Source organism: Anolis carolinensis, chromosome X, assembly GCF_035594765.1.
Source record: "Anolis carolinensis isolate JA03-04 chromosome X, rAnoCar3.1.pri, whole genome shotgun sequence".
Classification (NCBI taxonomy): domain Eukaryota; kingdom Metazoa; phylum Chordata; class Lepidosauria; order Squamata; family Dactyloidae; genus Anolis; species Anolis carolinensis.
This window is the reverse complement of record NC_085847.1, coordinates 2,290,299-2,315,451: the sequence shown is the minus strand read 5'-3', so window position 1 is coordinate 2,315,451 and position 25,153 is coordinate 2,290,299. Positions and strand designations below refer to the sequence as shown.

General features: G+C 44.7%; 2 protein-coding genes and 6 gene segments (V, D, J or C); all 8 read right to left on the bottom strand.

Moving 5' to 3' along the window:
• The window catches only part of LOC103282953 (immunoglobulin lambda-1 light chain-like), a 97,149-nt gene extending 81,732 nt beyond the window's left edge, over positions 1–15,417 (bottom strand). The window contains exons 1-2 of the mRNA XM_062958644.1: positions 15,295–15,417; positions 14,868–15,191 (exon numbers count right to left, since the gene is read on the bottom strand). Coding sequence (XP_062814714.1) covers positions 14,868–15,191; positions 15,295–15,340 — 370 coding nt within the window. The 5' untranslated portion in view covers positions 15,341–15,417. The remainder of the gene's footprint in view (positions 1–14,867; positions 15,192–15,294) is intronic.
• LOC100560921 (immunoglobulin lambda-1 light chain) overlaps positions 1–23,911 on the bottom strand; it is a 111,122-nt gene extending 87,211 nt beyond the window's left edge. Inside the window, exons 1-2 of one of the 3 annotated variants that reach the window (XM_062958661.1) lie at positions 23,828–23,911; positions 23,152–23,446 (exon numbers count right to left, since the gene is read on the bottom strand). In XM_062958661.1, the coding sequence (XP_062814731.1) occupies positions 23,152–23,446; positions 23,828–23,873 (341 nt within the window). In that variant the 5' untranslated portion in view covers positions 23,874–23,911. Of the gene's footprint in view, positions 1–850; positions 1,158–1,254; positions 1,374–8,402; positions 8,710–8,805; positions 8,886–23,151; positions 23,447–23,827 lie in introns of those variants that run through there. The other 2 variants (XM_062958650.1, XM_062958651.1) reach the window with 2 other exon arrangements.
• On the bottom strand, positions 2,721–3,384 carry LOC103279972 (immunoglobulin lambda variable 2-23-like). The segment is given in 2 exon segments: positions 2,721–3,161; positions 3,259–3,384. Coding segments are annotated over 2 exon segments (441 nt in total).
• On the bottom strand, positions 10,375–10,934 carry LOC103279971 (immunoglobulin lambda variable 5-52-like). The segment is given in 2 exon segments: positions 10,375–10,763; positions 10,856–10,934. Coding segments are annotated over 2 exon segments (462 nt in total).
• On the bottom strand, positions 11,584–14,197 carry LOC103279970 (immunoglobulin lambda variable 4-69-like). The segment is given in 2 exon segments: positions 11,584–12,896; positions 13,046–14,197. Coding segments are annotated over 2 exon segments (396 nt in total).
• On the bottom strand, positions 15,520–17,122 carry LOC103279959 (immunoglobulin lambda variable 8-61-like). The segment is given in 2 exon segments: positions 15,520–16,980; positions 17,062–17,122. Coding segments are annotated over 2 exon segments (360 nt in total).
• On the bottom strand, positions 18,066–18,751 carry LOC103279969 (immunoglobulin lambda variable 8-61-like). The segment is given in 2 exon segments: positions 18,066–18,388; positions 18,493–18,751. Coding segments are annotated over 2 exon segments (453 nt in total).
• Positions 19,517–21,623, bottom strand: LOC103279968 (immunoglobulin lambda variable 8-61-like). The segment is given in 3 exon segments: positions 19,517–19,833; positions 21,146–21,442; positions 21,553–21,623. Coding segments are annotated over 3 exon segments (657 nt in total).
• Positions 23,912–25,153: the final 1,242 nt, after the last annotated feature.

Genomic DNA, 25,153 nt, shown 5'->3' with positions numbered 1-25,153 from the left:
GTCACATTCTTAGCTGGGATGGAAGATCTCTGTTTGTTATTGACTGTGATAGGCCTCACCTACCAAGCAAAACACCAGCTTCATGGGCAAGCCACGTTGCTGAGACTAACCCATGGTGGGAATGGGAAATAGGTTCATTTCAAGGAATGTTCTGCACTCCCTCGAAGGATGAATTGCATCTTGAGCTTCCCATTGTCGTAACTACTACCTTTGATCTGGAGAAACAGGAGCTGAGGGACAAGAAACAAGTGTGGCTTAGTTTGGTAGTGAATGAAAGGGAAGTAAAGAGGCCTCATATTTCTTTATGGGGTGCATTTATGCTCCAGAAACTGTGGAATCTGACCCACTTGAACTGCCATGACTCCATACTATGGAATCCTAGGAGTTGTTGGATGAGCAAACAACTCTTGTGTAGAGAAAGCAAAGAACCTACAACTCCAAGGATTCCTCAGCCTGGAGTCATGGCATTTCAAGGAGTCGAATGGTATGAATTCTATAGTGTAGATGCCTTCAAAGTCTCCAACAGGTTCCTTCTGCTCTTCAATAGGCATAAGGTTTGTTGCACTCCCAACCCTGTAGCTCTGAATTACGTAAAGGGCACCTAACCACCTACAAGTGACTGGTCCAATCGGCTTTGCATTCGGTGACACTCTTGAAATGGAAAGCTTTTCAACCTCAATGAAGTTTATTTATTTTTCAAAGTGGAGAAAGAGAGATAGAGTCACGCGTTGTATTCAAAAGACGACATCTTCAGCTTTGCAGCTCTCCAGAGTTTCTGACTTTCTTCTTCTTGGGAGGGAAAGTGACAGTTTTGGTCTCACTTCCCCATGAGAATGGACCACCGTGATACGAGCTGCCTGTGCTGTACCACCACGCACAGTAATAATTGGCCTCATCTCCGGCCTGGACATTTGTGATGGTTAAAGAGCCTGTGTTTCCAGAAGCAGTTGCCGTGAACCGATCCGGGATTCCTGGTCCCCTGGTGCTGCCGCAGCTACTACAATGAATAAAGCGGGGGCCCTCTCCAGATTTCTGCTGATACCAATTGACATAGCTGCCCCAGTTTCCACTGTCTTTGGTGCAGGAGAGTGTGACTGTCTGTCCCGGGGACCCAGACACTGAAGCCGGTTGAGTCAACGTTCCTTGAGAATGGACACCTTTGACAAAAGAAAGGAACAAATGGAAGTACAATTGCTTCATCTGCCTTTGCCTTGTAATTCTTTAGAGATGATCTAAAACCCTTCTCTGCCTTACCAGCATAGTAATTGAGAAGCACCAAGAACAGCAGGACCCGGGCCATGATGAGCTCTCCAAAGGAGTTGGGCTTTCGGAAATGCACAAATGATTGTCCAGGAGCTTCCTCCTTCCTTCCTTTTCAATTCAACCTGAGCTGAAGAAGGAGGACCTCATGCAAATCTGGCCCAGAGCTATTGGCTGTGGTGGAACTTCATATCTCAGGAACATGTAACCTCATGACAGAAGCAAATGAAGAAGCATCTATTGATATTATAGATATTATTATAAAATATGAAGATGACCATTTCACGGGATGACAATGACTAGGAGAGGTTACATCACCACAAAGAAGTATGCTGGGTGAAAGGATCCATAGCTTAAGGGCAGAGGAAGTGATTTTCTCTGAAGATATGGACCAGGATAGATCCTTGGGATCTCCAGTTAGAAGGATCAGGACTCAGAGGAAGGGAAAGAACCTTCTCTGCCCAAGACTATGGAGAACCATAGATGTCCAGCCCTGTAGGACTCACCAAGGTGAGCAAGTAGGATCTAGATGGCCTGGTATAGAATGGCTGGGATGAAACAACAGAGTGCATCAACGTGACATCATATCCATGCCTTCTTATGGCACCATTGGCTGGATACAACTCATGTGTGTTCCCCTCTCAGAATTGCTGTGATATCCTCCCAGAATAACTCACGCCTATGCATCCCAATTCCAACCAGGGAAAGCTTTGCTTCCAGGTTGAGCAATTGAATTGGTCAACAACATTAACTTCAATAAATGAACTTACTAGCAGACATTCTTTCAGCACCCTTGAGGAGCAAACTAGGCGACATGTTAGCTGGGATGGAAGACCTCTGATTGTTATTGACTGTGATGGACCTCACTTACTAAGTAAAACACCAGCTTCATGGGCAAGTTATGTTGCTGAGACTAACTTGCCCATGGCCATTGTGAGGAATGTTCTGCCCTCCCTTGAATTATTATCTGGAGCTTCTCATGGGTTTCCTATGTCCTTTGATCCAGAGAATCAGGATACAAGGGACAAGAATCAAGGAATGGCATGGTTTCCTAGTGAAAGGACACACAGAAGCCACAGATATCCCTAAGGAAGTATTTATGCTCTAGAATCCATGTTGTTTGACCCACTTGAACTGCCAGGATTCCATACTCCATACAGTTGACATTTGAAGAAGCACCCAAACTCTTGGGTAGAACCTACAACTCCCAGGATTTCACAGCCTGGAGCCATGGCATTTCAAATGGGACCTAACGTTATGAATTCTGCAGGGTAGATGCCCTCAAAGTCTCCTGCTCTTCAATGGGCATAATGTTTGCGGCACTCCCAGCTCTGTGGCTCTGAATTACTCAAAAGGCACCTTACAGCCTACAAGTGACTTGCCCAAAAGGTGAAAGGGAACCTTAATCAACAATCGGCTTGACACTCAGTGACACTCCTGAAACAGGAAGCTTTTCAGCCTCAATGAAGTTTATTTATTTTTAAAAGTGGAGAAAGAGAGACATCTTCAGCTCTCCAGAGTTTCTGACGTTCTTGGGAGGAGACTTGACAGTTTTGGTCTCACATCCCCATGAGAATGGACCACCGTGATACGAGCTGTCAGGTCTTTGTAGTACCGACAAAAACAGTAATAATTGGCCTCATCTCCGGCCTGGAGATTTGTGATGGTTAAAGAGCCTGTGTTTCCAGAAGCAGTCGCCGTGAACCGATCCGGGATCCCTGGTCCCCTGGTGCCGCAGCCATTGCAGTGAACAAAGCGAGGACTCTCTCCAGATTTCTGCTGATACCAGTAGACACCAGTGTTCCAGCTTCCACTGCCTTTGGTGCAGGAGAGTGTGATCGTCTGTCCCAGGGACCCAGACACGGAAGCCAGCTGAGTCAATGTTCGCTGAGAATGGACACCTTTGACAAAAGAGAAGAAGAAATGGAAATGCAATTGGTTCATCTGCCTTAGCCTTGTCGCCTTTTAGGGATGATCTAAAACCCTTCTCTGCCTTACCAGCGTAGTAATTGAGAAGCACCAAGAACAGTAGGGTCCAAGCCATGGTGAGCTCTCCAAAGGAGTTGGGCTTTCAGAAACACACCAACAATTGTCCAAGGGCTTCCTCCTTCCTTCCTTTTTCAGTTCAACCTGAGTTGCAGAAGGAGGACCTCATGCAAATCTGACCCACGGCCATTGGTTGTGTTGCAACTTCATGACTCTATGAGAAACATGCAGCCCCATGGATGGGTTTTGAGAACCAGAGTCCTTGGTGGACAAGTAGGATCTAGATGGCCAGGTACCAAATGGTTTCTTAGGTGTTACAGAATCAATAGTGTGCTTCAAGATGGCATCATACCAAGAGTTCGTCTTATTAGAGTCCCACTCTGGTTTCAAATTGAATTTTTGAATGATAGGAGGTTGATCTACCACACAGAAGGTATGGGCCATAGTCTGGTCCTCAACACACAGAGAGCCAACTCTAACAATAAGAGGTCCATCTCTCTGAAGGTCTTCTATTCTGGTTGTGGAAAGATCAGTGGGAAAGCAAATCAGGCCTTTCCGCTTTCTTTCCACATTTGGTGATCAAAACCAGGAGGGATGTTCAATTGCTCTACATCTCAGCTCAGCTGAACTCGCAGGAATGGAAGAAGAAGAGCTCTATTAGAACAACCTTGGAAGGATCCTATAAGACACCAAGACTAAGGCCTCACTAGTACAAGATTCTGTTCCAACAGTGGTTAAATAGATGTCCCATTGGGAAGTCCACTAGTACGGTCTTGGACGAGCAGCTGAGCACCATGAACATTATCTTGCTTCATGTCACCCTGAAGGAGACGAGTCTCCAGAGTTGGCCATCAAGTTCTCTTTAGTCCCATCCTGGGAAGGTGAGACAAGGTTTCCCCCTAAAGGCCAAAGCCAGGAGAGCAGACAACACCTAAACTAGATAGAAATGTAAAGCAACACAAAAGCAACAGTTGGCCCTCCACATTCGATGCCATTAGAGAGGCCCAGGACTTCAAATAAACTATTGCTACTTATTCAGCTAAGATAACATCTCTCTGGGAATCTCTAGGTCCTCCAGCATGACACTCTGATCAAGCTCAGTGCAGTGGAATCCTGGGATCTATAGTTTGCTGAGGCACACACATACTTAGGCTGGGAATACAGATGACCTTGCAGAACTACAACTCCCAGGATCCCATAGCCTTGAGCTGTAGAAGGTCAAGCCGTCTCAGCATGGCTTCAACAGTGTAGACACACCCTTAGTTAGAGAAAGTTGTGTATTGGCACTTACGGAAGCAAAGAGCGTCCATGCATAGCACAAGGTTTCCTACCACATCAACAGGTGCAGATGGTGGAGGTCTTCTGGGTTGACTACTGCTGCCAAGTATGCAATATTGATGAATTCCTTGGGATCATTCCATGGAATCCAACTGATTGCTGGGCCACATCTTGTCCCAGGAAGCTCCCAAATGGATCCATCAAAAGGGAAAGTGTTGTGGGATGGACTGAAAGACAGAGGCCAAGATTCTGTATCAAGCCGGTGGAAAGTAGCACTCTCCTCCGTGTTCAACCTTGAAGAAGTCTGTTTTGATAGGGTTCCTCATTTGGTGAGGCCACCGTGTGTATGTCGTATCAGTCCAGGCTAGACAATAATAGTCAGCTTCATCCTCATCCCGAATGTCAGTAATTGTTAAATAGCAAACCTGGTTCTTGCTATCTTTGGAGGCAGAGAACTTAGCAGAGACATTTAAGTTTTTAGGAAATTTCTTCTCCATTATCACTGGCATTATTTTAGAGTTCTCTTTAATGAGGTGGCTTTTATATTTATTCCATATTGTTAATATGTTTTTTAATGATACATTTCCCATTTGGTTGATTTCCTTTTTTGAATATTCCTTAAAAAACATATTTTCTAATCTCATTTCTATATCTTTAGTAATTATTTCCATCCAGTTTATTTCTACTTTGTTTAGCATCCCTTCTACCACATGTCTCAATTGGTTTGCTTCATAATAACTTTTGATTTCGGGTAATCCTAGTCCTCCTAAAAACTTAAAAAATGTGATGGATAAGGAATTGAAAAGGAAGAAATTAGACAAAATTGGAAGTTGGAGGGAACAAATAAAGGAGGAAAACAACATAAAGGGAATCCTAGGTGATTTAAATATATCATGGCTTCATTGGGTCCAATTAGATCAATGGTTCCAAAATTGGCAAAGAAAGAGCTGGGAAGAAAGAGAACCAACAAAATTTGAAAATATAGTATTAAAAGAACAGACTAGAGGGAAATGAATATCCGAAAGGGATAACCAGTATGATATATAAAATATTAATAGAGATTAAAGGTGGGAGGAAAGGGATATTAACAAGGGAAATATGGGAGGAAGAACTGGGAATAAAAGTAGGAGAAAGAAATTGGGAAAAATTATGGAAAGCAAGGCACCTCAAAAATTTATCAATTAGAATAAAAGAAAACTACTACAAGATAGTATGGAAGTGGTATTTGACCCCAATAAAGATACATAATATGGATAAGAGTTGTTCAGAAAAATGTTGGAGGGGTTGTCAAGAAAGGGGGACATATATTCATATGTGGTGGGAATGCAAGTATGTACAGAGTTTTCGGGGAAAGGTCATAGTAGAAATAGAGAGTATCATGAAGAAAAAAATTAATATAAACCCAGCGACTATACTATTATCTATTTATAATACAGAGGAATGGAAAGAAAATGAAAAGAATTTGGTAACAATGTTGCTAACGGCTGCAAGGTTATTAATAGCAAGAAATTGGAAAGGGGAGGTGGAAATTAAAATAGAAGATTGGTACAAGGAAATTTGGAAATTAGCAATAAATGATAAGTTAACATGCAATTTAAATGTCAAAAAAGGCCTAAGGAAGAAAAATGATTTTGAAAGCATATGGAAGAAATTTATTGAAGAGACATTAAGGAGAGAAGATGGGAATCAACCCCCACCAGAAGAGATGAGATTCTGGTTGGACTATAAAGAAATGGACTCCGGTGATGGGGAGCACAACGGGTAGAACACTGGGGGAAGGAAAAGACTTAATTATATGAATTGTAAAGATTTTTCTTTTCTTTGTAACAAATTAATAGTAATGTAATAAAAATATTCCCAAAAAAAAAACATCTTGGTTTAAATCGTGCTCTCAAGAGACAAAATAAAATAGTCTTCGTTAAAAAAAAAGAACTTAGCAGAGACCTGTGTTCCTGTATTGTACACCAGGAGGTATCTTGGGCGTGTTCCGTGTTTCTGCTGAATCCAGATAACTGCGCCAAAGGTCCCACCATCCAGCGAACAATTGAGTTTAGCTGTTTTTCCGGGAGTCGCTGACACTGAAGGTGGCTGGATTAGAGTAATCGCAGCTGAGGAACCTGAGGAGAAATGGAAAACCTATCTGAAACCCAACTCTATTGTGGCCAAGATCTCACATCGCTTCATGTTGGGCGTTCTGAAACCACCATAGTAAGTAAAAGTGTGTGGATCAGTGCTCAACAGCTAACACCCGATGCCCATTTAGAAAGCACAATACGTAAAGAGTTGTGTGCTTTCTACTCTTCTCTTTAAGTCCTCCAGTGCTTTATAGTCACACTGGAGGACCTAGAAGCTCGTTGAGAGAACATCCACACAAGTCTAAACACCATATGTGGAAGTGCAATTGTACTTTGATATACTACCGCACACACAACTCTACTTATGCCACTATCGGCGGGATACAGCTGGTGTGCATTGTGTCCCCCAAATTCTCCTATGAGTCCTAAGTCCAACCAGCAGAAGCTTTGCTACAAGGTTGAGCATCTGAATCGGTCAAATGGCATCAACCACAAGATATCAAACCGGGAAGCATTTGCTCAGGCTTTACCCATGCAATAAGCAATAGCCATGAAGACAAGCAAATCCAGTGCCATCTTTGCCACTCCCAAAGATGAGTCTTAAAGCCATCAGGACCTCCGTGCTTTTTAAAGCATCTCAAGTCCAGCTGAGGCAAATGTGCTGTTTCCTCATTGGCCACAACCAGGTCTGCTGATCAATGATGTCTGCTGGAATCGTATTTGAAACCATGACACACCGCAGTCCAAAACACAACAGGCGAAACAGTCAACCCAATCAAACACCATCCTTTCAAGCAACCTAAACTTCACCCACTCCATGTCAATATAGATAGGATTATTCAGCTCTCCCTGTGATATTCCACCAAGAGCTTTGAGGGTTATCATCTCCAGATGATGTTGAGATGTTTTCCATTGAGACCCTTGAGCAACTGACACAACGGCAAATGCAAGAGTACTCTGTTTGGACCATCAGGTTCAGCTCAGGTTGTAATCCAGATACTGACACATGTTGACCTCGGTTTAAAGTAGAGATCCCATCCTTCTATCCACCCCTTTATTTATATTATATATAGATGCTTTCATAAGACCATAGGTAAGGAAAGTGACCTCCAAAAGCCATCTAGACGGTCTCATAAAACCATAGATAAGGATAGGGATCCTCAAAGACTATCTAGATGGTTTCATAAGACCACGAGTAAGGAAAGAGACCCTCAAAGGCCATCTAGACGGTCTCATAGGACCATGGGTAAGGAAAGTGACCTCCAAAAGCCATCTAGATGGTCTCATAAGATCATAGATAAGGAAAGGGATCCTCAAATACTATCTAGATGGTTTTATAAGACAATAGGTAAGGAAAGAGACCCTCAAAGGCCATCTAGACGGTCTCATAGGACCATGGGTAAGGAAAGTGACCTCCAAAAGCCATCTAGATGATCTCATACGGCCACAGCTAAGCAAAGAGACCTTCAAAGACCAACTAGACGATCTCATAAGACCATAGGTAAGCAAAGAGACCTCCAAAAACAAGGTAGACTTAGGTCAACCCAAAGTCTAAAGTTTAGGACAGGGGCCAGGTCAATGACCTTGGAGGGCAGCATCCGGCCCTCGGGCCTTAGTATGGGGACTCCTGGCTTAGAGAATGTCCTTAGGAGGACACCTACAAAATGACCAAGGCCAAAGAGTGCTTTCAACTTTACATCGGGCTACTGATCTATTCATTTCTCCACCAGCATTAAGCTGAAATAACATCTGCTCCAGGGACATTAATGTCTCACTTCCCCCTAAGGTTGTATCACAGTGTGCTGGTAACTGCCGTCATAAGATAAGCAGTAATAGTCAGCCTCATCCTCTGCTTGGAGGTTAGAGATACTCAAGGTGGCGGAATTGGCAGACTTTTCATAGGAACCAGTGAACCGGTCAGGGATCCCGGTAGGTCTGTTGCTAAACTGATATATCACAAGTTTAGGGGCATTGCCCGGCTTCTGTTGATACCAGGACACATAGTAGCTTGAGATGCTTCCACTATTCCTGGTACAGGAGATCTGCACTGTTGTTCCAGTGTCGGCAGCTATTGAAGGTGGCTGGGTTAGGACAAACTGGGCCCTGGCACCTAAAAGAATGCAGAAGACATAGAGAGGCCATGGTCAGGAGAAAAAGAGAAAAAGTAAAGCTGGGAGAAATAACAGTTCCTGAAGGAGCTCCTTACCAGTGTAGGACATAGAGAGGAACAGGAGGAATGGAGTCCAGGCCATGGTTGGGAAGTAGGGAGAAAAGTAACTTCCTGGGACTGGGCTTTCTCTCTATATATAGCCTCCCTCTGTGGTCTCAACTGGGGGAAGAGAGAGCAAGCAAATGCATGCAAATGTCTTTCCTGTGTATATTAGTCCTTGTTTCACCTTCATTGTCCACTGGAAAGATAGCACCAGGCATTGGCCTTGGGATCATTTCGTCTCCAGCAGACTTAGGGTGCATCTACACTATAGAATTAATGCAGTTTGACCCCCCACGTGAACCACCATGGCTCAATGCTATGTGGTTTTACACATTCTTGAGCCTTCGCTGCCAAAGAGTGTGAGGGCCTCGCTGAACTACAAATTGCAGGATTCCGTAGCATTGAGCCATGGTGGTTAAAGTGGTGTCAAACTGCATTAAATGCTCCCATTATGTCGTCCGTGTGGCTCTGTGGCTCACACTACTCTGTTGTAGCACTGTGCTTCCACTTCATGACCACAATTGATGGAGCCTTAGGGTTTGTTATCACTGTATTTTTACTGTATTTCCATCGCCCTTCTATTGGGAGATGTAGAGCTGAATGCATGAACCCAGTCACAATAACATATGAAAGAATCCATGGGGTGATCATAGGATGGTAATGTTGGAGCGAGGAAAGACTCGACACATTGCCCAAACCAGCATCCTTTGGGAATCCAAAACAGTCTCGGCTTACTATAGTCTCTTTTTGCTAAAATAAGCTCGAATCGAGCCGTAGTATAGACCTCAATTTCAATGAAGGACTTTATTGCACAAACTTGATATTCCGCTAAAGTTGTGTTATTGTTGATAGCATACTTGAGCTCCCAGAGTTCATTTGCACAATGTCTCTGATCCGACCATTTGTTGGACTCTGCACACTCTCATAACCCCGCCTTCCTGTGCTACTGATGTTTCCTCATTTTTATTGTTAGCGCAATTGCGCTATCATGCACTTTGCTCACAACGCAATGTCTCAGACTGCATGCTTTGGTGAGCAGTTGGTCTTGTCTTGGAGATAATATTGGATTACAGTGCAACCATCTCAATCCATGGGTTCATATTGTCCCACATCTCACATGGAGCTGAGTAACATCTCAGGTTGTGTCCAGATAAGATGAAAAGAGCTATTGATGAGGAAGAACACACCTAAGCAAAGACATTTTAGGAACACTTGAAAAATGGGATGGCAGAGGATTGACCAGGGTTGTCCCTACCAAAAGTTTGTCCATTGGAGGGATACATGAGACTTCAATGCATCATTACTAACTTGTCCTATGGGCCTCCATCTTTCTCCTTGAAATCTGTGTAAGCCACGATCCAATCATTTGCCTTGTCTAACTCTTCATACTGCGCTTCCCATCATCCCTCACCATCAGGTCTGCTTGCTAGGGCTGATAGGGCTCGTAGGTTGAAGGACATCAAAAAGGTCCCAGGTGCCCACCTCCACTTTGGGTGTTGTCTCATTTCCCCTGTTGCCTTTCCAACTGAATGAGTCCAACTGTCTTGAGTAAAAAATTTTGCTCTACACCACAGAGAAGAAGATAGCTTTTCGACTCATTTCCCCCTCAAAGTTACCACCGTGGTACACACTGGAATTGCTATCCCATGTGCCACAGTAGTAATCGCCCTCATCTACAGGTTGAACTCCAGTGATGACCAGTTTCCTGAGATTGTTGGAGGCATCAGGAGAGACGCTGAATCTTTCTGGGACCCCTGAGCCCCTACCTTGGTCACTACTGATATAATAGTGGTAAAGAAACCGAGGAACACCACCGGATGTCTGCTGGTACCAGTGAACCCTGTGGTCACTGATTCTGTATCCAGAGGACATGACACATGTGAGATGCACATTCTCGCCTGAGGAAAAAGATGCTGAGGGCTGTTGTGTCAACACGGGCTGTGAGGAGGAACCTGCAGGGAGATAGAAGCCACAAAACAAGAGGAAATATGGAACTGGTTCCAAGGAATGGCATCTCTCCAAGGCCTTCAGTCACTTCCATTACCTGAAGGCCAGTTGAGGAACATGAGGAGGGCCAAAGCCCGAGACGTGAAGAGGAATCCAGCCATGTTCTCCATCCTTAGGCAAAGGGATCTACCAAACTGGGACTCTCTGGTTGGCTTTTAAAGGGGAAGATCCCCTCCCCTTTACCAATGACATCTCACTCCTCCCCTTGTGAGAGACAACTCCAGTATAAAGCCACTAGCTTTGCCCGGCCACGCGTTGCTGTGGCTTATGGGAATCCTTTGTTGGCCAGGTGGAATAGCAGTGAATAGCCTTGCAGTCTCAAAGCCTGGCCATTTTCTGGAGTAGTTGGAGCTGTTTGTTATATGAACATAGAGGCATGGATGAGGGGTTGTGCTGCCAAGTTTAGTGTTTCTGGGATGTGTAGTTTTGTTGTTTTGTCCTAGGCCGAAATTTCATTACCCTTTTATATATATAGATGTAGAGTCTAAGGCATCTCTTTGTCTCAGACAATAAGGTCAGTGTGGAGTTGGCAAAGAGGCAAGTATCACCAAAGCCTTTCAATAGGAAGGAATACCAGCTTGGACCGAGCTAATATCACATCAGGACGTTCTCCAAGAGAAAATAAATAGGACTGGATTCCTACGTGCATTGACACAGAAATCATTGGACGTCACACAATGAATGTAGGCTTTAGTTGCTTGAGCAACTCCACTTCCACAACTCCGATTGTAGTTGTTTTGCATCCAAAATAAAGCTTACGTTGGCCTATATCTACAAGGAAAGTATAAGACACCCATAGGATCCCAGTGGAGACACTGTCTCATATGAAAGCCCCTTCTTCTCGAGACCAACTTTGCCTCACTCCATAAATACAATTCAAACAACATTGACACTATAGATTGAATGCCATTTCGAGACCACTTGAACCATCACAGCTTCAGGCTATGCGCTCCTGGGGGATGTTGCTTCATAAGATCTTTCTCCTTCTCTGAGGTGAGGACTCATCAAGCTACATCTCCCATGATTCCACAGCATTGATCCAAGTGGTATTAAACTACATTCACTCCACATTGCAGATGCACCTCTCATGAATTTCAACAGAGCCTAGAAATGTCCTTTGTCCCTTTTCAATGAACCAGCCTCTGGTGCCCTCTTGTGACAGTGGAAGGATGGAGAACATGAACATTGGCACCCAGTCTCTATTCTCTCTAGAAGAATAAGTACAAATAGGAAACTCTGAAAATAGCCATGCCCGTTGTTCAACACAGTACAAATTGGACATGTGGGCATGAAGCCACTCTCTTATCCCGTGGCACCAAAAATGGACATGGCATCATACCAAGTGGACATGTCCCTCAAAACCAGCCCATCAATCAACAAGGACCCTCTTTTGGAGGACTTTGATCTCTGCCTACAGGAGTTTGAGTCTGGACTGGATGGATGTATCAGCAAGGATGTTCTTGACCATGCATGAGGACCATGCATAAATTCCTTGAGGAACTGTGCCAATTCAGGAATTGGTCCCCAAGAAGTGGGCAACTATCTTCTGTTTGGAAGGTCCCAAAGAAGAAGAGCATCTTCCAAAGTAGTTGATTCCACTGTCAAGCAGATCTTGCTCCCAGGACGTTCTTCTTGGCCAGAAGTCAGACTCTATTTGGGACTCAGCTTCCAGTCCTTTGGCCTCTTCCAAGCATCTAAGGTTCTTCTTAGACATCTTCTGTTCACCTCTCATTGGAAGGTTTTTCTCCCACTTCCCCATAAGATTTGATCACTGTGCAGAAGGATACCAGCGTTGTTCCACCTGCCACAATAATACTCAGCCTCATCTTCAGCCTGGGTGTTGGTGATAGTTAAGTAGCCAGTGTTCCCAGACTGGGAAGCCGTGAACCGATCCGGGATCCCTTCTCCTCGACTGCTTCCAGTATACTGCACAAAGCGAGGGCCCAATACAGGTCTTTGCTGGAACCACGCGATCTTGAATGATGAGCTATCGCTGAAAGTGCAGGAGAGTTTGACTGTTTGCCCCAAGGATACTGACTGGGAAGCTGGCTGGATGGGCACGATCTGAGAACTGACACCTTTAAGAAAAAGGACAAAGTGACTACCTGGAGATATATTATATTCTGTGATCTCACATATCCAGAATGCACGATCTCTAGATTGCATGCATGCCAAAAGAAAATTGTCTTCTTCTGACCTACAGAATCGGAATTGTCCGAAAGCTTACCCAAGCAGAATGTGAGTGAAACCAGGAGAAGCAAAGCCCAGGCCATGGTGGAGTGTTTCAAGAGTTTCGACTTTGTGTCAGAACTGGAGAACTGCCTTTCTTAAATCACTCTGGGCTGTTGAAATGGTCCATCCTTCATGCAAATTAAGGCGTCGGCCATGGACCTTATTTGCACTTCCTGTCCCTACAGAGCATTATGGGGCATGCCTTCTACGCCAACAGTCATCACTCATACTTCTACAAAGATAATGTTTTGCATCAGAGAGGAAGAAGTCGTTCTTGGACTGAACACCAAGGTTGGATGAACATCTCCAAACCATAAGGTGCCAACATGATTCTGACCACAGAACTCAGGGACCTCCAGAGAAGCCACTGGTCATCAAGCACCCAATACCACCAGTTTGTGGAAATCACGTGAAGGACCGATCCCTGAAGATTTTTTTTCCTTTGGCATTTCCTCTTCCTTTGCCATTTTCTTTTCATTTTGGGTACTGTCATTTCTAAGCTTTTAAGTCTGATAGTTGGTAGCATTCATATCATGTTCTTGAGAGCATAGCTCTTGCGTCTTAGCATATCATCATGTTTGGGAACTCTCCTGGGTTGTTGAAGATAGTGAAAGTACATAAAAGTAGTACAATAGAGGCAGGAGAAGAGCTTCAAGTAGCAGGCAGAAGGTTTCCAGGGACAAAAACTGGAAGGCATGCTATTTGCGTGGCAACAAATGGCTGCCATCTATGTTGTGAGTCCTCAAGTGAAGATGGGACGGGATATCAATAAAGTTGTCATGACACAACTTGACTTTTCAGCAGAAATATAATAATGCTTGTGAGCTGGGTGTGTGTGTGTGGGGGGGGGGGGGGAGTAGTGGTTTAAGTGTTGGACTGGGACCCCAGGAGACCAGGATTCAACTGGGAGAATGGGGAAAGCACATCACCTCTACTTAAACCTTGCCAAGAAAACCCTGTGAGATGTAGCATGGGACTGTGGTTGAGTGATAGGTGTGCCACCTTGAGCCTTTGGTCTCACTCCCTCACTTTGAGGAACAGAGATCTTGGAAGCCTAGTCATGAAAGATGTCTTCATGTCTGAAGGGCAAAAGGGAGGAGAAAAGTGGGGTGGAGAACATATCCCTCCAGAACCCCAGGCAGAGGCCTGGTCCCATTCCATGGCAATATTGGGCTCCTGAAGGAACTTCATCTCTAGCCATGGCCAAGAACCCAACTTTGGTCCTCCTCCATTTCCTTCCATGGGAGAAGGCGGAGGACAGGACATGCTCTCAGACAGCATATGTTGAAGAAAAGGAGGAGTCAGAGGTGTGGTAGCAAGCGTTTTCGTTTACCATTACATTCATGGAACAAAACAAGTTCACGTGGAGTTGGAGTCCTACCACAATCTCGTCCACAGCTAACATACTTATGAGAAACAGCCATGAAAGAACTTCAGAGAGGAAGAGCCCTCCACCCTCCAAGGTCTTCTGTCTCATATTTGAACTGCTCTTACAGATGAATGTTCTTCCTAAGGCTCACAAGGAAGCTCTTATCACTTGAATCCATCTTTTGTTAACAAGTATTTGAAGCTTTCAACTCTCTAATCTGAAAAGGTGGAAGTTCTTGGGCAACTAAGCTTGGTTTCTACACCTTCTCCTTGGTTGCCACCCTCATGGACACCAATGTCCCAGAACTAGGATTCCAAGTGAGACTAGAGCTAGACTATAATACTTCATTTGCCCTGGAACTACAGTTCTGCTCTAGTTCATCCTCAAATGCATGAGGAACGAGACGTTTTTGTTTCAGTTCCCCATAGCGACAGATCATTGTGATACCCGGTCTTAATGTAGTCCCATGTAGCACAATAATATTCTGCCTCGTCTTCAGCTTGGACTCCCGCAATGACTAGATTCCAGAGGTTGTTGGAGGCATCAGGAGAGACGCTGAATCTCTCTGGGACCCCTGAGCCCCTACCTTGGTCACTACTAGTAAAATAGTGGTAAATAAACCGAGGGGTGCCACCAGATTTCTGCTGGTACCACCTCGCTCTCTCCTTGCTGATGCTGTAGCCGCTGTTCATAGCGCAAGGGATCCTGACCTCCGAACCCAGAGGTTTAGACAAGGAGGACGGTTGAGTCACAACTAGTTGGGATTCAGAATCTGAAAGAAGGCAAAGGAGAGTGTTACAACCTCAGCGTGGATACTTCAGACAGCAAAGACAACCCAATGCTCCAAATAACGTTCCTCAACCATGTGCCCTCACCAAAAATACACAGTCCGAGGAACGAAATGATCGGAAGCAACAACATGGTGACAATCCTTTGCGCGGTCTGTTTCTCCTGGATGCATTTCCCCAGCTCTCCTTCCTTTATCTCCCTTGGAGGAAACAAATTCTATTCCTTTTATGCAAATATCTCTTCCTAGTCCAGCATCGTACGATGTCATTGGACAACAGGACTTCAGAGTTTGTTGCTTCCCCATTTGCATTGGGATTTCTGATTGTTTTTAAAACATACTCCTGTGGTGGACTGAAGACTACCAAAGAGTTCTTGAGCTTCTAATTTATTCCTTCCCATTGCTGAGGTGCATAGTTATCTAGCTAGCCAGTGCTATATTGATATATTAATGGATATACACAAATATTCTAACTTGGTTAGAAGCTCATTCATCATCTCCAATCAATAAGTAGGTCCTTGTCTTATGTGAGGGATCCGTTCCGGGATCCATTGCATAATACGTTTTTGGCATAATCTGGAACTCTGAATATTTGGGCCAAAGCGTACCATAGAATCACCCAGGAGAACACAATTCTACAGTCAACGTCCATCAGAACATCCTGTAGAAGTTCTTCAATCACACTGGAGTCCTAAGAGCATTTCTCCAGGCATTTTCTAGGTCCTTCAGTGCAATTTTGTAGGATTCAAAGTTCTTTGTGTCCAAATAAAAACCACATAATCTTCAGTGACAGTAATTATTGGTTCTCAAGATATCCATAGTAGGACAAAGGATCACATCAAGGTCCCTTGGCTTCAGGAGAGAGAGTGGACACCTTGAGAAGACAATTTTAAGACTTCAACAGCAGTTAGAATCAGATCAAACTGCCCGCCAACAGTCTGAGGGACTGTGAACTGGCTCTCTCCTTAAAAAGTTTGAGGACCTCTGGTCCAGACCATGGTGAGTTCTCAAACGTGTTGACTCTCCTCATTGTGCTGCCCTCCTTTTGGAGACAAGATGTTTCAAGTTCACATTCGAAATGATCTAGTCAATCTTTGGCTTGGGATGGGTGAGAAAGAAGGAATTTTAACAAATTGTGTATATGTGTGCCTTCACGTTGCCTGTCAACTTATGGTGACCCAATGAATCTCATGAGGCTTTTTCACTCAAGGAATGCTCAGAGGTGATACTGTCAGTTCCTTCCTCTGAAATATCACCTACAGCGTAGAAGGAATTTCTTGGTGGAATTTACCTCACAAAAATGATAGAAGCTTTCTCGGGGTTCTAATGCTGCTCAGTATCTCCATCTGCTTTTGACGAAGGCTGCCTCAATTCAGTTAAAAACAGAGTGTAGGCCAGATAGGGGATGCTGAACAAAACCAAGGCAGTTATGTTTCGGTCTCACTTCCCCATCTGAGTCAACAACTGTGGCACCCAATCTCTGTCACCACAGCACAGTAATACACAGCTTCGTCTTCCTCCTGCACCCCCGTGATGGTCAAGGACATCACATTGCCCGATCTAGAACCTGAAAAACGGGCTGGGACATCTGAGGGTCGGGTGCTGGTGTGATGCATCACTAGGTGAGGTCTACTTCCAGGGATCTGCTGGGCCCACCATGGGTAGTTGCCGTTCACAATGTTTCCACTATTATATTTGCAAAACAGGGTGATAGTCCCTCCTTGGGCCACCGATTCTGGGTCCTTCAAGCTCTGCAACTGCTGGACGCTTGGACCTGGAAGAGAACATATCAGCCCATTGGTTATTAAGAAAATATTCTGTCTTTTCAGCTCATTTTATCACAAATTCTCCTCACCAGCAAAACTGAGGATGGTGAAGAGAAGCAAGAGCCCAACCATTCTGGAAAATCTGTTGAGTTGAACTTCCTCCACCAAAGGGATCTCAGCTGCTCTTCCTTAAATCCCCAGAGATAGAAGGGCAGGGCCTTCATGCAAATCTGTTCCCCTTTAACTATAATCTCCAAAACATGAGGGGATTATTCCTAAATATGGACAGGAAGGTTTACATTCCTCCAATCAAGCCATCCCCCAATGCATACTGAGCTTTGGACCAGTCAAGGTAGTGCTCTTTGTGATCACCACCTGAACAGCCATTGAGAAATGTAAGGAATGACAGAGTCCAGACCATGACGAGTTCTTAAAAGTGTTGCGTTCTGGGGGGAAATGTGAGTTCTCTAAGTGCTTCCCACAGAGAGTTTCTTCCTTCACACACTCCCCACACAAATGTGGTCCTTACATGAAAGACCTTCCCTACCTCACCTTTAGCCCAGACATCTCATAGAGCTCTTCAGGAGCTCTTGCATGGATGGGCAACCCTGAAGAACTTTCAATACATTGGGTTAGGAAGTCCACATTGAACTGCTCAAAGACGGTTCAAGCTCAAATTCGAAATGATCCATTCAATCTTTGGCAAAGAGTTATGTTGGATAGATAGATGTATAAGAAACTGTGTATGTGTGTGCCTTCAAGTTGACTCTTGACTTGTGGCAACTCAATGAATTTCATGGTCCTATCTCAGCCAAGGAATCCACAGAGGTGGTTCTGTGTTTGTATCAGAGCCTACAGCACATCTGATATTTGTTGGTGGTCTCCTACATCAAGGTCCTAACCAAGGACGACTCTGTTTAGGGTGTAATTATCACCCTAAAAATGACTTTATTGGGGTTCTAATGATGTTCTGTGTCACTATTTATTTTCTCCGAAGCTCCCTCCGTTCCATTCAATATCAAGAGTAAGACAGGTAGAGAGCTTCTCTAGATGTTCAGGAAAAGCAAAGGGAGGTTTTGGTCTCACTTCCCCATCTGGGTCAACAACTGTGTCACTCACTCCCTGTCCATATAACACAGTAATACATGGCTTCGTCTTCCACCAGGGCCCCCGTGATGGTCAGGGACATCATGTTGCCCGACCTAGAACCCGAAAAACGGTTTGGGACGCCTGTGGGTCGGGTGCTGGTGCTATGCATGACCAAGCGAGGTATACTTCCAGGTATTTGTTGAACCCACGATGGGTGGTTGTTGTCCCCGATGTTTCCACTATTATATCTGCAAGACAGGGTGACCGTCCCTCCTTGGGCCACCGATTCTGGGTCCTTCAAGGTCTGCAACTGCTGGACGCTCGAACCTGGAAGAGAACATAGCAGCTGATCAGTTATTAAGAAGATGTTCAGTCTTGCAACATCAATGTACCATGTTTCTTTGGCACTTTATATCACAAATTCTCCTCACCGACAAAACTGAGGATGGTGAAAAGAAGCAAGAGCTCAGCCATTCTGGAAAATCTGTTGAGTTGATCTTCCTCCACCAAAGGGATTTTAGTTGCTCTTCCTAACCAACTTCTCATAAATGCCCAGAGAGAAGAGGGCAGGGCCTTCATGCAAATCTGATCTCCTTTAACTAAAGTCTCCCAAACACCAGGGGACTATTCCCAAATGTTCACAGGGAGGTTTACATTTCTTCTATGCAGCCATCCTCCAATGCATAATGTGCTTTGGATCAATAGAGGTAGCACTCTTTTTGAGCGTCACCTGAGCTGCCATTGAGAAATGTAAGGAATAACAGAATCCAGACCATGGTGAGTTCTCAAAAGTGTTGTGTTCTGGGGAAAATCTGAGTTCTATAAGTGCTTCCCACAGAGAGTTTGTTCCTTCACACACTCCCCATACAAATGTGGTCCGTACGTGAAAGACCTTCCCTACCTCACCTTCAGCCCAGACATCTCATGGAACTCTTCAGAAGCTCTTGCATGGATGGGCAACACTGAAGAACTTTCAAAACATTGGGTTACGAAGACCACATTGAACACCTCAAAGACGTTTCAAGTTCAAATTTGAAAGGATCCATTCAATCTTTGACAAAGGGTTGTGTTGGATAGATAGATGCATAACAAACTATGTACATGTGTGCCTTCAAGTTGACTCTTGACTTGTGACAACCCAATGAATTCCATGGAGTTCTCTCAGCCAAGGAATCCCCAGAGGTGATTCTGCATCTGAAACAGAACCTACAACACATCTGAGATGTGTTGGTGGTTTTCCATCCACATCTTAACCAGGGCTGATCATTTTTAAGATGGGATCAAATGCCTTGGGCATATTTCTCACCCTAAAAATGACTTTCTTTGGGTTCTAATGAATCTCTATATCTCTATTTTCTTGTCTCTTAGGCTTCCTCCATTCCATTCAATATCAGGAGTAAGACAGGTAGAGAGCTTCTTTCGATGCTCAGTTTTGATCTCACTTCCCCATCAGAGTCAACAACTGTGGTATCCATTCCCTGTCCACACAGCACAGTAATACACAGCTTCATCTTCTGCCAGGGCTCCCGTAATGGTCAGGGACATCACGTTGCCCGACCTAGAACCTGAAAAACGGGCTGGGACATCCGAGGGCCGTGTGCTGGTATGATACATCATCCTGCGAGGTTTAGTCCCAGGTATTTGCTGAACCCACGATGGGTAGTTGCTGTCCCCAATGTTTCCACTGTTATATCTGCAAGACAGGATGACCGTCCCTCCTTGGGCAACTGATTCTGAGTCCTTCAAGGTCTGCAACTGCTGGACGCTTGGACCTGGAAGAGAAAAAGGTGGCTGATTGGTTATTAAGAAAGTATTCTGGCTTGCAGCATCAACATACCACGTGTCTTTGATTTCTGCTCATTTTATCACAAATACTGCTCACCAACAAAAGTGAGGATGGTGACAAGAAGCAAAAGCTCAGCCATTCTGGAAAACCAGTTGAGTTGATCTTAATCCACCAAAGGAATCTCAAAGCTACTCTCCCTTCCAATTTCCCTTAAATCTCCACGGACAAGAAGGCAGGGCCTTCATGCAAATCTGTGCCCCTTCTATATATATAAAAGAGTGATGGCATCACGGCGACCAACAAAACAACAAAACTACAGACTCCCCAACCTCGAAATTTGACAACACAACCCATCATCCACGCCTCAAGGTTGATACAACAAAAAGAAAAGAAAAATAAAAAAGTCCTAATTAGAGGGAAAGGAATAATTGTTTTTATCCAATTGCTGCCAGTTAGAAGGCTAAGCTCCGCCCACATGGTCTCCTAGCAACCCACTCAGCCCAGGGGACAGGCAGAGTTAGGCCTCACTTAGGCCTCTTCCACACTGCCTATAAAATACAGATTATCTGATTTTAACTGGATTATATGGCAGTGTAGACTCAAGGCCCTTCGACACAGCTATAGAACCCATTTATAATGGACTTAATGTAAGGTAAAAACCTTTGCCCTTGACCTTAACTACCACAAATTCCTCAATACTTTATTTCCCATACCACCAGACTTCGCCAGAGCAACGCGTGGCTGGGCACAGCTAGTTAAATATAATCCCTAAGTGCTTCCCACAGAGACTTTTGTCATTCACAATCTCCCCACGCAAACATGGTCCTTACATGAAAGACCTTCCCTAACTCACCTTCAGCCCAGACGTATCATGGAGCTGTTTAAGGTGCAATTGTCTCTGTTTCTCTGATTGTGGAGACTTTGTAAAAAATTAGGTTAGGAAGTGCACATTGAAGAACACCTCAAAGACATTGCAAGTTCAAATTAGAAACGATCCATTCAATATTGAACCTACAGCACATCTGATATGTGTTGGTGGTCTCCCATCTAAATCTTAACTACAGCTGACCATTTTTAATATGGAATTGAGTGTCTTGGGCATATTTATCACCCTAAAATGACTTTCTTGGGGTTCTAATGATGCTCTGTGTCACTATTTCCTTTCTCCGAAGCTCCCTCTATTCCATTAAATATCAAGAGTAAGACAGGTAGAGAGCTTCTCTAGATGTTCAGGAAAAGCAAAGGGAGTTAGGTTTTGGTCTCACTTCCCATTCAGAGTCAACAACTGTGGTACCCACTCTCTGTCCACACAGCACAGTAATACACGGCTTCGTCTTCCGCCTGGACCCCCGTGATGTTCAAGGACATCACGTTACCCGATCTAGAACCTGAAAAACGGGCTGGGACATCCCAGGGCCGGATGCTGGTGTAATACATCATCCGGCGAGGTTTACTCCCAGGGTTCTGCTGGATCCACCATGGGTAGTTGTTGTCAGTAATGTTTCCACTGTTGTATGTGCAAGACAGGGTGACCGTCCCTCCTAGAGCCACTAATTCTGGGTCCTTCAATGACTGCAACTGCTGGACGCTCGAACCTGGAGGAGAACAAGGCGACCCATCAGTTATTAAGAAAATATTCAGTCTTGCAGGATTTCCATACGACATGTCTTTGCTCTCGGCTCATGTTATCACAAATACAGCTCACCGACAAAACTGAGGATGGTGACAAGAAGTAAGAGCTCAGCCATTCTGGAAAACCTGTTGAGTTTATCTTCCTCCACCAAAGGGACCTCAGCGACTCTTCCTTCAGACTTCTCTTAAACCCCCAGAGACACTAGGGAAGGGCCTTCATGCAAATCTACTCCCCAATAACTATAATCTCCCAAACAACGGGCAATTATTCCCCAATGGGCCACAGGAATAAGTGGGGACACCCCGTCACTCCCAGGTCCCCCAGTGAGACTAGATGGTATTGCTGTTCTGGAAGTCCACTATTATATGTGGTTTCACATATTTCCATAATTTCTGTGGACGTGTCCCTCATGGATATGGCATTGTGGAAAACGGGACATGACTATCTCATCTTTGGGAAATGTCATGCCAGGTGATGAGTGTCTTTGTTATGTCCAAGTAGCTGCACAAAAGACCCTGGATTCCTGTTGTCCTCTGCACAGCTGGATTTTTGGGGCCAGTCGAGATGGACTGGCCCCGAACATTATGGGCGATTGAATCCTTCATATGAAGATGGTACCCAGGAATATGGCTGGAGGGGATTTCCTGGGTCGTGAGGTGCTGATGGAAAGGTCACCAAGAGGTCTTGATTGGTGTAATATTTCTCCAAAGATTTTGATATAAAATATAAAATATAAAAAAAAACACGCAAAGGGATACCGCGGATACCGGGAGCTCCCTAAGAGGCAACTGGGAGGCACCCATGGTGGTGGAGGTCGGTAATAGGGGTTCAGGGTGGCGAAAAGGCGGTTAGAAGGGGAGAGAATAAGCCCTGCTCCAAGGCCCATGGAGAGCCGTGGTAGCCATGTGGGGCTGGCTGAGGGAGGCGAAAGCGGGAGGAACGGGACACAAAGAGATACAAAGGCAGAAAGCGATACAAAGAAGCAGAAGTAGAGGATAGTACATCGAGGTGTATATTTATTTAGGGGTTAGGTAACAATATAACTAAAAAGAGAATGATTGTTTCAAAAAGTATCCTGGGTGCTGTGATTCTCCAGACCTCCGGATGTGAGAATTTAATATACAGTACGCCCTCACTACTTTGAGGTTCACTTTTCGCTGTTTTGCGGTTTTTCATTAAACTCTAAACAAATAGTATAAATAAAAAAATTACAATTTACAGCCTAAGGAAGGGAGGAACGAGAAGCAAAGGGAAAGGAGCCCAAGCGGCAACGGGGGGAGAAGGAGGCGATTTATCAACACACAATTGGTTGATAAAGACTTAAAATAGTGTATAACTACTAAGATAATGTATAAATATTAAAATAAATATAGTGTTCCTACTTGGATTTTCACTTATTGCAGGTGGTCCTGGAAAGTAACCCCCGCGATAAGTGAGGGAACATTGTATTTTAATATATTTTGACTGGCGGGGTCCGTGTTCGTCAAAATGGGTAGGTTGTGATCCAGCCATGCCAGCTTATGGCCTCATAGGTTGGCACCTGTGAAGCCAAATCGATGGCTCAAACACATGCCAGCTGCCTTTCCCTTTTCAACTTCCTTCCGGCGTGTTTGTTTCATCTCTAAGAGGCTTTTTGTGCCGGTTTCACCTGCAACCACATCGCGGTGGAACTTGCTGTTATGCCACACCGTGCAGTAATAATCTCCCTCGTCTTCCGCCTGCACTCGGACAATTGTCAGGGTCGCAGTGTTGTCCGAAGAGTCTCCCGAGAACCGCTCAGAAACTCTGGGGGCTCTTTCCTTGGATTTGTAGATAAGTAAGCGAGGGGCTCGCCCTGGTTTCTGTTGATACCAGCTTGGGCTGACACTACTGATGAAGTCCACACCAGGCATCCTGCAGGAGATGGTCGCCGTTGCCCCCAGGCCCACTGAGGCCAGGCTGGTTTGGGTCAGAGCAGAACCGAAACCTGGACGGAGTAGGAGAAGACAACAAAGAGTCACCACACTGATACGAGACGTTGCCAACTCCAACGGGAGACAACACTCATACGCCTTTCACAAGGACTCTACATTATCATCGAAATGGCACAGGATCCCACCCCGCTTGGGTCTAAAATGGTCCTGGAAACCCAAGACAGGTCAGGATTGTGTTCTATTCAACTGGAGGAGACTCCAGTAGCAAACGTGGAATGATCCCATGGGCCGATCCAGATAGGACCAACTCATAGAATCCAGCCCAACATTCCTTGCAAACAAATGGATGCTAGAGATTTGCGGGAAGAACTACTGCAAATAACCGTCCACTTAAACAAGGAGATGACCTTGCTGAATTTGGCCCGATTTCTCACCAAAGCCATGAGCGAAGAGGAGAAGGGTCAGAAAAGGCCTTGCCATGGTTGAGTCCGGCTCAGCTGATCCTAAGATCTTCCAACTGTTTCCCTTTAAACCCTCCCGGGCTCGGGAGAGGTCTCCTCTATGCAAATATGAATGGTTGAGAAAGAGAACAAGTGCCACCGAGTGACAGAAAGAGAGATGGCAGGCAGCGAGGGCAACCTAGCAAGCCATTCTCATTTGCTTACGTGGCATTGCACTACGACTCTTGAGACGGTTGGCCATGGAAACCCATTGGGTGGACGTGGCCATATCACACTCTCTTAGTCGCAGAAAAACACTGCAGAAGTCAAAAGTGAAGTCTCAATTAGGTTTGAAAGGAATCAGTTCAATGGTTTTTGGGATTGATGTTGGTGTCTTTCAACAGGGTCAGACTCTCCAATATCGGATTTCTCTAAAGTCATCATTTTTGTCCCAACACAGTGCAATGAAACGTATGTTGTATTCTAGATCCCATCAACCTCTGGTCATTTCTGATATGACCAGAAATGATGGAAATGTGTACTACCTTTCATGAGTCATAGGCTGCTCACTGATCTCCAGGTTATTTGACCCAGCAATAGACAATCTTTGGGAGAGGCCCTTCTGACTGTCCGATTGTTGGAAACTGGCCTGAGGGGGAAGTAAAGGAGAAAATTCCAAGAGAGCAATAAAACAAGCCTTTTATTGTTATCACAGCTGATGATAAGACAAACAGCCGTAGGCACCCGCTCTAGTGGGTCCATACCATGCAAATAGCGCAGTTAACAAAGAATATATACCTTTGGCTTATCTAAAATTGACCAGTGGCTGAGGATCTTCCTCACCTTCCACACCTACTTGGGATAAATGATACCTGTGACCTCACTTGTTTACTCTGAGCTTTCTTCTCTCTTTGGAACTTCCTGGGGAAAGGCACCAACTCACAGGAAGGGAGGGGCATATGCAGAGGTAAAGCTACATAGGCAATAGTTTACTATTTTCTGGCTTCATGATGACGTTCTCAAGAGAGACAGGGCCTTTTTAGTGGCAGCTTCCAGACTTTAGAGCTCCTTCCCTAGAGAGACCAAGATGGCTCCCTCCTTGCTCGCCAGCAAGTGAAAGCATCTCTATTCCATCAGACTCTTAGGAATATACAGTAGAGTCTCACTTATCCAACACAAACGGGTCAGCAGAATGTTGGATAAGCAAATATGTTGGATAATAAGGAGGGATTAAGGAAAAGCCTATTAAACATCAAAATAGGTTATGATTTTACAAATTAAGCACCAAAACATCATGTTATACAACAAATTTGACAGAAA